We start from the raw sequence: 13,746 nt of genomic DNA on the forward strand, positions 1-13,746 counted from the left end.
TTTATAAAATTTTAATCATATATAACTTCATATCAGCGCAACATAAATTCTAGCATTTAATATTTGCTTTGCAAATATCATCCAAAGTATTTGGAAATGCTCCTTTTTAATTTTTCAATTGAATAGTGACGAAACAAATGTAATAATTCAGACTTTGTTTTGTTTGAAAAGGGAAGTAAAATTGATTAGAAGTATTCTTTATCGTCATATTCTTTTTCATCCTATTTTGGGCAATCATCAAAAGATCCAGACATATTTTAAATCTACGTGTACTGCATCCATAAGATATCATCAAGAAAAAACGATTTGTATTTATGTTAAAGGCATAATGATAGTATATTCTTGGTATTATTATTCATTTATAGAATTTCATATTCAAAAATGTTCAGATAGAGCCTGATTTTAAGACAGTATTCTCCAAAAAAAACGTTATAAATTACGACACCAAGGTGGTCCAAAATATTCACTTATTCTTTAAATAAAGAAGTATGTATACAACAATGAAAATTCCTATTTTAATCTTGGCGACGCTTACCATAAAACTGCACACATGATGTCCCTTAATGTATTCATTAGCAGTCTTCGATTGAGACTGTGAATGATACGTTATTGCCACTGTAATCTTTGATTACAAAATTTTCCTTGGCTATAACACCTTTTTGACTTTTATTCAAATCGTCCATTATCATCGGCATAAAAGCCCCTACCGATTTCCTATGCCTTTCATGATAGGATTTTCTTGCTTGTCCAATTAAATATTCTAATTCACATTTATCGGTTTGTTGTATCAATTTACTAAATAAACTATCTTCTCTTAATAGCAGTGCAAATGGAGCTGCAAACTCAGCTATTCTTCCATCATCTAAAACCTATATACGGAAAATAAACTCTTGCCTTATTCAAGTAATTAAGATGAGATAGCAGTTCTTATGGAAATATTAAAAATATCTTAAACTATCGCAATGATATTTAATTAGAAAATTTACCATAATCCGATCTGAATCAATGACTGTATTAAGGCGATGAGCAATTGTAATTACTGTACATTCCTTAAATTTTCTCCTTATTGAATCCTGGATAATGCTATCAGTCCTATAAGTTTACATTAAATTTAGTTGGCAACCTCATTCATCATGTATAATTTTGCCTAATACATCTTTAATTGGGCAATAATTTAAGATTGCTCCCTTTTCATACAAGACGATTTTATTCCTAGTGTATCACACGCTAGACAGCATGATAGCTACTAATGCTCACCTAAAGTCGACGTTTGCTGTTGCTTCATCAATAACAAGTATCCTATTTCTTTTTAGGATAGCTCTTGCTAAGCATAAAAGTTGCTTCTGCCCATTACTAAAATTGCTACCAGCTTCTGTAACTAGTGCATGCACATTACCAGGAAGTGTCGAGATAAATTCTTTCATGTGTACCTAATTATTGCAATAATGTATTAAATTTGAAATATCTCTCAAATATCGTAAATATCCCGTACTATGGTGACAAAATAGACGATGCTGATCTCTGGTCTTTTGTCGAGTAATAGCGGTCGACAAACATTTCCTAATTACCTCCTCTAGCGCATCCCATAACTGTTCATCAGAGTATCTATTGCCAGGATCTAGGTTGGTTCTGATTGTCCCAGTAAAGAAGACTGGCTCCTAATTGCAGGTTTAAATTTAAAATACACAACATAATGCGACGAAAATGGAGTCGCTATTTAAGACTTATCTGAGTAATAACAGAGATTCTACTATGTAGCCAATGTAATCGCTGTTTCATAAGACTTACCTGTGGAATAACTGAGATTCTACTGCGTAAGCAATGTAGTCCAATTTTCTTACAATCAACACCATCAATTATTAGACTCCCTTCCGGCTCAGATATACGGAAAAGGGCAGCAATAAATGATGATTTACCAGCTCCTGTTCGACCAACGATACCGATCTTGAAGAAGGAAACAAACGCCAATACATTTAAATGATGTTAATTTTCTCATAAAATGAGAGAATTTCTAGCACTACTCGTATACCTTTTCTTGACCCAAAATTGTACAAGATATGTTTTTAAGAACATTGGGTAAATTTTTACCATGACCAAATGATAAGTTATCATAAATAATATTGCCATATTCCGGCCAGCTAGCGGATGGATCTTTGCTTGTTTCCAAGTCTCCCTCTGATGGCAATTTAATATATTCTCGTATTCTTTCGACTGAGGTCATCTGAAAATACAAATTTATATAAATTATTGTTCTTTTCCAAAAGTGTGTGCAATGCATTAATATTCAAATCTATAACTATATTTGATGATATCTAAAATATTGCTTATGCAATACCTGATTTTCCAATTCAACACTCTGTCTTATACTCCATTGTAGATTACCAAGTAAAATCAGCGAATAACTAAGCGATAGGCCAATCAAACCTGGATCTATGTCTATACACAAATTATAGTGAATGGAAACATTAATTTATAAGCCGTTAGTCAACGAGTCGATAGGCAGTAAATCAGGAGAATTATATGTATGTATACTTATCAGATTTAAAATACTCGTATTTGTATGATATTCACACTTACGATCAGATACAATCAGAGACGCGAAGGCAACCCCACCAATATATAAACTGCTAACTAAGTCGAGATGGAATGCAATCCATCGCATCGATCCTGCAAACACTATCCAAGTCTGTGTATGTACGTTCATATAATCTAAGAAGTTGTCTTGAAATCTCTTCTCTGCATTAAACGCTCTTATAATCGGTAATCCTTGAAGAGTTATGGATAAATGATCGTAGATTGGACTATTATCTGCAAAATGGACACAAATTCATAGATTAGTAACTAAATATAGATTGATAAGGACAGATGATTTCAAATTCTATACTTATTGATTCTAGTCGCTTTATGTCTCGTGATAGATTTAAATAAAATTTTCTGAGGAAGATAAAGACCACTGTCAATACAACAGCTGGAATTAAGACCCATGGATTGACTATTGCCGTTGTGATAATAACTCCGATGCACACTACAAAGCACTAAAAATTAAAAGATATTTGCTTTATTTACTGATAAAACATCCCTTAATGCACATGAACAGGTAAATAGTATGATAGTAATTAATTATATCAAATAGAAGAGGTACTTAATGATAAGGACAAGTCTTAAATCTCTATCCAAGAAAAATGCATACCTGAGTAGCTCCCAGAAATGAAACAGGAATCTTGTCGTCCATTGCCGCTGCGTCTTTGGAAAAGCGATTTATTATCCGACCTATAAAAGCACAGCAAGCATAAATCAGTTATTCGTATTAAAGTGGCGGCAGATACCATTAAATTGTAGGATATTGAAACGATTCTCGTTCACTATCGATATTTTAAGTTCAATGATTAATTTACGCCTTATTCCTTGAAATAATGCCATCAGTTAATTACCTGCTGGATTAGTGTCGTAAAATTGCATCCGTGTTTGAACAACAGATTGCAACATTTTATCATGAAAACTTTTAGCAGCATTAACGGTAGTAGTAGTAGACATTAGGCATCGACCTAACGCTAATAGGAGTGAACATATTAGCAAAGCTGAGTAGATTCCTATTATACTTCCGATATGAAGATCAAAGAGTGTGACAGAAGCAATTTTTTCTGCATTGGTTAGGTTATCTGGTAACCGCGTGAATTGATCCGACAACTGCGAGAGCCACCAATCGCAAAAAATTGTACTCGTTTGACTAATAGCGCATATTAGTATAAACATAATAAGGGTAGCTAATCCAAAGCCAGCCTTAAAGAAAAAGTAGTAAGTCGTGAGTGGCACAACGCCTTCTATCCTATCTTCAGTTTGAACCGATTCCTGAGGAGGCTTGGTAAAGTGATTCGTGTAGAAAATGAAGAGAGATCAGCATATACGGTACTTCATATATAATTATACGTTGATTAGCTTTATTTATAATTTCTAATCTGTTGTTGCATTGACAGCATCAGTTTTATACTCTCGTATCATGTAGACTATGTTAGTAAAGTTTATTAGAGCAAGGATACATAGAAAGATAGCATACTTCATTATTAGTTATTCCAGTCATATGTCTTGCAGAGATTGTATATCGCCTTTCTCGTGTTGGCACAGTTAGATTGCTAATTAAATAATGGCAAATTATAACCTATAAATCAATAAATTAATCTAGCTGTAGGCTAGTCATTGGATTTATAAAATATCTTACCTAACAGACAAACTTTCAGTTTGTTTATCTTCTTCATCAGTCTTCACATAAGATAGAAAATCAATGCCTTTACCAACTAATTCTTCATATGTCCCATAATGTTGCAATTTGCCGTTATCTAATACTAAAATTTTATCTGCTCTTTTTAGATATTGTATCTGATGGGTTACCAATATACGCAATCGACCGCCAAGTAAATCGCAAATACATCTTAAAATGAATAAAATTAGATTGCAGATTATCATTATGCTTGCTTCATGAAAGCGTTATTACTGCACTGATAATTAATAATTCATGGTCAATTTAAATGGACTTTTGAAACCAGAATGCTGAGATAATTCAATTATATTTTTATTACAACTAGCAATGGAGAATTGGCTTACCTCTCAAATAGCTGCCGACTAACTTGAGGATCGACAGCACTTAAAGGATCATCTAAAAAGTATATATCAGCTCCGCAATAGGCCGCCCTATTATACAAAGAGCAAATTCTACTCAATGATCGATTTTCAGCTTAAATAAAAATTGCAATTGGACGAAAAAATCTCCGACATAAAAGGCAAATTGAATTTCGTACTAGCCTGGCTAAATTAACTCTTGCTTTCTGCCCACCACTTAACTGCGTACCGCGCTCGCCAACATGAGTAGCATCGCCTAGGCGTAATCGATGAAAATCCTAAAATATTATAAATTATAGTATAAAATAAATTTCATGGATCGGAATCAACAGGAATGGTGGCTATACGTCAACAATCTAAAGAGGTTAATTTATCTTGAATAGCCTTATCATTTACTAAAAACGAAACTCTATGCTAACTAGAAATCAAAGGCTATGAATACCTTGTCTAAAGTACAAACTCTGATCACTTTACGATATTTCTCTTTGTCAAATGGTTTTCCGAATAAGATATTATCCTTTATCGTTCCTGGAACGAGCCACGGCGTTTGAGGAACATATGCAATATCTCCTTCATATCTACCAATAAGGGAAAATGTTTAAATTTGTCAAGGATTAGACATGGAGTCATATGGAAATTTTGGAGCTAAACTTTTAATGTATCGCTACCAAATGTTATTAATATTACATTATTTGTCCGTTTTCCAGTGGAATTTCCCCCATGAGGGCCATTAATAAAGTAGATTTTCCACTACCAACAGAACCAACAACTATACATAATTCATTTCCTTGAACAGAAAAGTTAATATCCTGCAGGCTAAGATCTCCGCCCCAACCAGCAGAAATGCCCTCAGCTAGTAGCTTGCAATCGTCACCAACACAAGTAACTGAGCTAACAGAACGAATTCGACTTTTAGGAGTATCATTAATTTCCGATGTAATGGTATTTCGTCTCGTTTTCCTATCATCTTGACCCCATTGCGTAGGAGCATTGGTATTGTAGACATTATTTCGTAACATTCTTCGGACACGTTGTAAAGCTTGAAAATTAGATGAATCTGGTTGATTTTTCTCAGTATCTACGTCTACGTCAGTATTCTGCCATAAACGATACTCTTCCATTTCAATTTCTGTTGGAAGCTTTAAGGTATCTGCAACATTAAGTAACGGTAAAGTTTTTTTAGAGGAAGATGCTGCATCTCGAAAAGCAGGTCGACGCATGAGAGGATTTGTTGATTCTTTCCTTTCCTTACGAAGGACAGCTTTTTCTTCACTGGCCGTTTCATTGGTGGTCCTTGAAGGAAGGGTATTAGTATTATCGATTTCGGACTGGTTCAACGACTCCTGAACTTTTAGTTTCTGCTCATTACATGATTCTGCTTGATCATGTACACTACCTTCTTGCTCTATTTTCTTTGAAATTTCTCCATTAGGCAAAGCAAGTATACTACCGAATTTATTTTCCTTCTCCATCCTCTTCAAATTTTCATTTTCAGGCAATGAAAGCAAGTTATCTGAATTACGTTTCTCTACAACACTCTTGGAAGATTCATTTGTAGGTATCGGAAGTACATTACTCGAATTGATTTCCTCATCTGCTCTCTCTAGTGATTTATATTTACGCAAGACGAGCTTGTCATTAAAATTGTTCTCTTTCTCTACCCTATTCAAAAGTTCATTTGAAGGTAATGCAAGCATATTGTCCAAACTATTTTCCTTCTTATTTGTCTTAGCAGATTCATTTGCAGGTATTGCAAGTATGCCGTTGGAAATAATTTCTTCTTTTATTCCCTTTAGCGTATTACAGTTAGGCCATGCAAGAATATCATTCGAATTATTTTCTACCATTCTTGAAGGTTTATCTTCAGGTACTAGAAGCATACTATGTAGATTGTTTTCTTTCCCTTTTGGCTCTAAGGATTCACCTTCAGGTAATGCTGTAATCTCATCGTTTTTGTCACGGATATTTTCTTTAATGAGATCGCTAGGATCGCCATTTCCACCCATGGAATTTATCCGTTCGGAATGAATATTACTTATAGGTGGTTCATGGATTGCGTTTTCGTTGGTATCTGCTGGTACTTCCAACGATATGCCATGCAAACTGGAACTATGAAGATCTTCATCTGCAAGCTCTTTTGCAGAGACAGTTGGAATTAAGTCTTGTTCCATCATAGCATTAGGGTTTGAGGGTAAATTTAATGCATTATTTACTACCTTGTAATCATCAGAGCAGGTTGGTAAATTCTTATTTGCTTGCTCTTCTGATATTATCTTACTTTTACCTGTTGCCGTATCAGGCTGAGCATGCAATTCGTCAGATATGTCGTCGCGAACTTTTAGCTTTTCGGCTTTATGTACAGCTGGTTCCGTTGCGGAATTTTCATCGCTGTGATCGTGCAATGATTCAGTATTAATATCAAAATTCGTATCCTCTTCCATGTTCTGTTCGGGCTGAAAATTCTTATTTACGTGGACTTGCCGTGGCAAAAATTCCTCTTTCTTTCCCGTAACTTTACTTTCTCCGTCGTTGTTAGTCAAAGTAGGGTGTAAGTTATTTTGGTTTACTTCGGATTGATAATTTTGGTTAATGTGACTTCCATTCTGCGTAATATTCTCAATATTATTATCGTCATTAGAATAAGGCTTATAATTGAGAATTTGGACTCCATTTTCCGAAATTAATTGATATTTCTTGTCAATACGTTTCTTTCTAATTCGAAGAATCCTGGGGGACGCAATATCTTGATGAATAGAAGTAGAATTTGGAACTGTATCGCAATTAGCCCTATCACCCTGTTGGGGAATTTGATTGCCAGCTTTCTTTATCGAGTTAGTTGCCATTTCATCGGCCTTTGCTCGATTACGTTTAGTGGCATTGAATTCGAATATTTTTCTATCATCTTTTGATAGTGCATTCCTTCTCCTAGCCTTAAGAGTAACACGCTTAGCGTGTTTTTGAGGAGGATCTTCCGTAGTTACACTTGAACTACTTTTACTCGTAGTTTCATTAGTTGCTTGATTAGAAAATGCCATATTAATAGCTTCAGTTAATGAAATTCCCCTTTTATTGCCTTCTTCGCCCGATGTCGATGGCGCTATGGTTTCCTGTTGATGAATAGGCTCATTTTGGGAATTATTCTGGGACAGAACTACAGAAGGTGGCGTTGGAACTGTACTTAAATCATCATTGATATTGTCACTATCAGTAATAGTAGGAAAATCGTTAGTTTCAATATTTTCAACATGAGTATTTAACACTTTCTTTTTCAATGACGATCTTTTCGGCATTGTAGTTTTTGCTCCAGTGCTCGAAATGCCACTATCGTCATGACCATGATTAATTTGATGATTCGATTCTTGCGATTTAGGTAGAGATTTTGGAGAATTTATTCTTGATACATCAGTGGTATCTTCGTTCTGATAAGATTCATCCTCTTCATCGATAAAAAAAGTAACAGAAGGCCTTTTACCTCGCCTATAGTTCTTAGTATCATCGTCATTGCAATCATTATCTTTTGATTCGGCAGACTCATTATTATTTTTTCCTACATTATCAAATGAGCTGGCATAGCGGTTTTCAGTGCTTTCTATCATGGACATTGTTCTATATACTTTTTCATTCTTATTACTGCCGAGACCTGCAATGATCGGATTAGTTAATATGCCGGCATCGGAAGATCTTCTCCGATTCATTATTGATCTTGCGGCAGCCTGCTCCGATTGAATTCTTTTGAGTGTTTGTATAATCCGATCGGAGTATTCTGCATCAGATAGTTGCCTTGAGGGGGTTCTCTTCTTCTTATTTGGTAGTGCAACAATAGCAGCTGCAGTTCTACCTTCTACAACTAAACAGCTATTATCGTCAACAACGGTAGATGTACTTGCAGTCCTCACCAATTTAGGCGATTTTTGGGGGCTGGTTTGAACGCTCATACAGATTGTATCCGAATCATCACTTGATTCTCCATCTAGACCCCTGATATCTATGGTCGACAATGGTCTACTTACAGTTCTCGAGCTGGCAGCGCTATCATCGCGTATTTTCACGATATCATTCTCATTGCTGCTATCATTTTCGTCATTTTCATGGTCTTCGTCATTTTCGTGGCTAATATCAAATGTAACGATCGCGAAATCGTCGGGAACATCTAAACTGGTTTCATCTTCACAGTGGTCTTCCATCAGGAGAAAATTCTACACATTTTAAGAGGTGATCACAAGATTATCCAATGATATGCTATTTCCTGACATTTTATAAGACTATTAATAGTTTATGAGAGATTCAATGACATATAACATTACTGCTTGTACAAAATAACAAAATATATCATGCCGATAGGATATTGCGGTTTTTATACCTCTAATCTTCTGACCGTGACAACTCCATCAACGAGTGCATGGATTGATTCAGGAATACCGATCATAATCGTGGTTTGGACAGCACTTAGAAGCGAAAAAACAGTAAAGACTATCGGTGGATTCAGTGGATTACCAAGTAAAACGTAGAGAATGAGGCACACAAAGGTCACGAAGGATGTGGAAGTAAAATACATTGCCATATTAGTTGCCTGGATACAAGCAGCGCGTAAAACCTGGCTAACTTCTTTCCTGGAATAGATCAAGGTAGAATAATTTCAATTAATCCATCACAGATATAATTATTTATAGACAAAATCTAGCTATAGTGCTCTCAGTAGTGGATAATATGCTTTTTTGGTATTCTGCTATAGTGCTAAGATATAGCCTACTGTAAATGTGATATAGTGTAGAATGACAGGATATTACCACATTAGTATTTGCTGAATTATGTATTGCTATGAGTAGCTTGAGATGTAATCAGTTAGTATATGGATCTTAGATGATTAGTAAGAAACTACAAATTACTATGGAAATGATATACATGCAAGTTCATACAATAAGGTTCAAGGTATGAAAGTACTGCATTTTCTTTAAGGGTTCTTAGTTTTGCCTTAGCCTTACCAGCGATCTTAACAGTACCTTCGAAGGTTTTCGATGGCATCACAAAATGATTTCTCCCAAGCGTACATTTTTAACATACGCATCCCGGATATGACCTCGCTCATAATCTTAACTCTATCGTCGGCATGTGATAAGTAATTTTCTCTAAAAAAGCATATAAGAAGTTACCGTAAGTGATCGGAATAATTTTTCAATAAGATTTTTCATATGTTAGTGGCTACAGGTAAAATGGTATTCCTTCTTATTATTAATCAAGTAAATAATATAAGAAACTAAAATATAAGTAAATTTTACATCGCCGGAAATTTAAACTACGGATGATGTTGTAGTTCAAATTTAAGTCTGTTATCTGATGCAGTTACCTAATACCATATAACTCTCTTCATACAAATGATATCATATGATATTATAGAATTCCTTGCACATTGTAGTATTACGCATCTAGCCTAATAATGTCATGGACTTTATGCAGCTCGTAGTAAAAGTGATCTACAAAGGCCTATTTTACATCGTACTTAGGTCGTAGGATACGGTAGGTATCTTGGGAGATCTCATGAGGAATTAGAAATATTTATTATAGTAGAATACACTACACGTTCATATAAAAAAATTTCTTTACTCGTTTCGATTGAAGTGCTCTATTTCCTTTGAGGATCCTTAATTTCCCTTCACAAATCCAGTAATTTTAATACTGTCTTACCGAAATTTGACATGTAACTTAGCAAATACTCCTTGAAATGCTAGTAGAAACAACAGACCAACAATAGCACCAGTTGAGGCAGGACCGATTTGGATCCACAGTAATACCCATAAACATATAATTTCTAACGGAGATATCCAAATATAATGTAAATAGGTCATGATATCGTTAAACCTCTGGACATCATTGGCTAGTAAATTGACAATATGTCCTGTGCCAATTTTGGAGATTCCAGCGCTATTTAATTTAAGAGTCTACGCATAAAAAGGATCAAATTTGTATCATTTAAGTTATACTTTTTCTAAAATGAGGAAATAATCTAGTGCATATGACAGCAATTAAAGATTTTCTTACCTTGTCATAGACAGCAGCAGAAAGCGCAATGCGAATCTGCCAGCCGACACGATAGGCACCAAAATGAAAAATTTGCTGAAAGAACACAGCCATAATGGCACTTATTCCAATCCCCATAGCGTACAAGTACGCATTAGTCCTTATTTCTGTCTCTTGATCAGAAAAGTAGGCTACTAGCCTACCAATAAATATAGGCTGTGTAATAGCAAAACATTCCTAACGATAATCATTTAATAACAATTTATTACACAATAATTAGTAAGATTTATTTCTGGTACCATTAAATAGGCTTACGATATGATAATTTCTTTTAATTAAAGAATAAAATTCCGAAGAGTGTATTATTCGTATACATTATAAATTCTCTAGCCATCTTTAAAGATGTACGTTAATTGTATTCGAGATCACAATGAACAAAATTAAGATTTCGGCTAGTTTTATGCGTAATTTTTATGGTATTTCGCTAGCAAATGAATTTTAATTTTTATTACTGCTACTGTTTAAAAGGAATAGTAGTACTGAATTATAATTATCTTACAAAAGTAAAGAGATCTTGCGTGAATTAACAATAGTTTTATCTTAACAAAGACAGAATAATTGTTTTTTATGCAATTGCTTACTTAAGTGTAAAAATAGATGCGGAGATGTGTACTTGTTAGCAACTACCATAGTGAGTAAACTATAAATATGCAGTATTATGTTCTGCAAGAACGAGACAAATTTAGACCAGTTCTTGGTTTAAGTGGATGAAGGTTTGATTAACGCACCGTCTGATATATTCAATTAGCTAAGTGTACAGTAGAAAACTTGATGAAGGGTAAAATATCGTTTTATGCTATATCTTAAAGTGTGTTTTACAAACATTTTGTAGGATCAAATAGCTCACTAGGAAATATACTTTAATACCGTAATTAATCAATTATATAAATTAAGTAGTACAGCAAGCTATTCCAAATTTACTATAGAAACGCGTATCAGATCGAACAAGTAAGTAGGATCAATTATAATAACTATAATTAACAAACTGACTTACAGTTAGAAGACCAGGTATCCCAACTAGCATGAAATTAAATATGTAACATTTAAATAGAGCCAGCTTGAGGCTAGGCTTGACATTTTTTGAATATCTATTAGACAGTTCTTTTTGCCATATTCTGTTTTTGAAGAGAGTAAATTAGTTAAGAACAGAGGTGAAAGATTTCTTGAAAAGCGTCTGTAGCATATTTGTTGGTAAATTTTAAACCTCAAGCGCTATTTATATCTGTATTAGTACATCATAAATGATTCATATATTCAAATAGAATGATGCAGCAATATCTGATGATACCAGATAAAATTACATATGTAGTTGCCTTGGTGTTGATCGACTGATATTGGTTGTGATATAACTTTATTTCTATCTCTTTGGTATTCAATCTGATATATATTTGCCTACTCACTTTTGAAATTTGTTAGAAATGATGGAAGCTTTATCCTCATCTGCTAAAGGAAAGAGATCAGCTTGATCTAAGCATCGTTTTTGAGCAATTTTAAATAATGGATTTAGCCACCTGTTTGATTAACATTATCAAGAAAACGCCAAATGAGAAATTCGATAAAATGGGATTTCATGACTGATATCTTATCTCATAGTATTGCTGGTTAATCTAGTACATTATCAAGCAATACATATATATGAAAATATAAAAATTAGATTACGTGTAAAAACAGTTTACAAATAAAACGTGTACTCTGCTAAGTATAACATTTTATGATGTGGTCACACAGACTCTGAAGCTCAGCCAAAATATAGTTACAATGTTCATATTCCTTGTACGATTAAATGACTACAAGGATCAATAATAACTTATAGTTTTACAGATAATGCAACTCGTAAATTTTATTTTCTATAACTGCATTAATAAAGATAGTGATATCATGGCATAAATATTGCATCAACAAGAATAGAATAAAATACGTACGATTAAATGGTTGCTAGATAAAGTGATTTAATAAGGCATATTTTAGATCGAAATCAAATTCAGTTGCCTTCTATGCTGTCCAGCATTAATTTATTGCTTTATAAGTAATTTTAATATCATTCAGATATCAAAATTTACCACACTAATCGAAGTGTAAGCAGACTAAAGCGATGGTATCCATTAAACGTACTGTACTTGTTGCAATTTCTCACGTGTGATACTTTCTTGTTTGCTATAACTACGAAGAATGCCAGTTTTATAATTATTTTTGGGGGTCATGAACTGACGAGAGTAGACTGCCTAAATTGTTTCTACTTTACGTGGACAGAGATTGAAATCTTTCAATGTCATCATTTGGAACGATTAACATACCAGAATGTCACAAAGCGAGATAGAAAGAATGCTGATTGCAGAGGGCTAGTCTTTGGATTATGTGAGGTGTTGTCGTTTTCTTTACTGTCTTTGGATGATTGCTGCTCTTGCTTCATAGTCAATCCATGGATAGGTATTATATTATCAAGTTAAGTTAAAAGTCAATCATACCATCCTATCCAAAGTTATAACTCGATGATTAAGTTTAACTTTAATTGAAGCTTTCAATTATTGGCAAGATAAATTTATGGTAAACTATCAAATGCAGTATATTAAAGCAGTCATCTATTAATCTTCAATAACTGGAATCAATCAATTTGCTGTGGCTATTTTATAAGGATTATCACATTAAAAAATTGCCTCAATAACATAATTATCATTATTAAAGCATATTAAATTAGTTGGCTATTATATATTGTCATATAATTTTTCCATAACAATAACTACCAATCATAATAATTGCAACCTTCATTAAGGATAACAATCAGTGAAATCATGTTTATATTATAGAAAATGACGGATCAGATCTGATAGCATACTGTCAATGGAAGTGTGGAAGGTTAATCAAGAAAATACTACAATGCGGCCGCAAGCGATGACTGAAACAATTCATTCCGTGACAAAACTATACTTTGCTATTGTGATGGATTAGTAGGCCAGTGGATAATTCTTGATTAATATTTATAAATCTAATAAGAATGCAATGTGTTGTTATGTAGATCATCGTTGATATTATTCTACGTACTGAAATGCATGTGTATAT

General features: G+C 33.8%; 1 protein-coding gene across 1 annotated transcript; it reads right to left on the reverse strand.

Annotated features, from left to right (window-relative positions):
• Positions 1-572: 572 nt before the first annotated feature.
• Positions 573-13,099, reverse strand: TRIADDRAFT_54969 (uncharacterized protein; the record flags this gene model as incomplete). Its single annotated transcript, XM_002111191.1, has 24 exons — positions 573-869; positions 987-1,092; positions 1,258-1,430; positions 1,569-1,658; positions 1,789-1,944; positions 2,030-2,221; positions 2,336-2,436; positions 2,578-2,808; positions 2,885-3,035; positions 3,191-3,270; positions 3,432-3,858; positions 4,055-4,130; positions 4,217-4,426; positions 4,600-4,651; positions 4,844-4,892; positions 5,057-5,192; positions 5,302-8,810; positions 8,975-9,224; positions 9,615-9,740; positions 10,297-10,550; positions 10,651-10,866; positions 11,684-11,804; positions 12,090-12,200; positions 12,984-13,099. 24 exons carry the CDS (start codon positions 13,097-13,099, stop codon positions 573-575), a joined length of 7,230 nt encoding a protein of 2,409 aa, XP_002111227.1.
• Positions 13,100-13,746: the final 647 nt, after the last annotated feature.

The sequence above is a fragment of the Trichoplax adhaerens genome, genomic scaffold, assembly GCF_000150275.1.
Source record: "Trichoplax adhaerens TRIADscaffold_3 genomic scaffold, whole genome shotgun sequence".
Taxonomy (NCBI): Eukaryota; Metazoa; Placozoa; class Uniplacotomia; order Trichoplacea; family Trichoplacidae; genus Trichoplax; species Trichoplax adhaerens.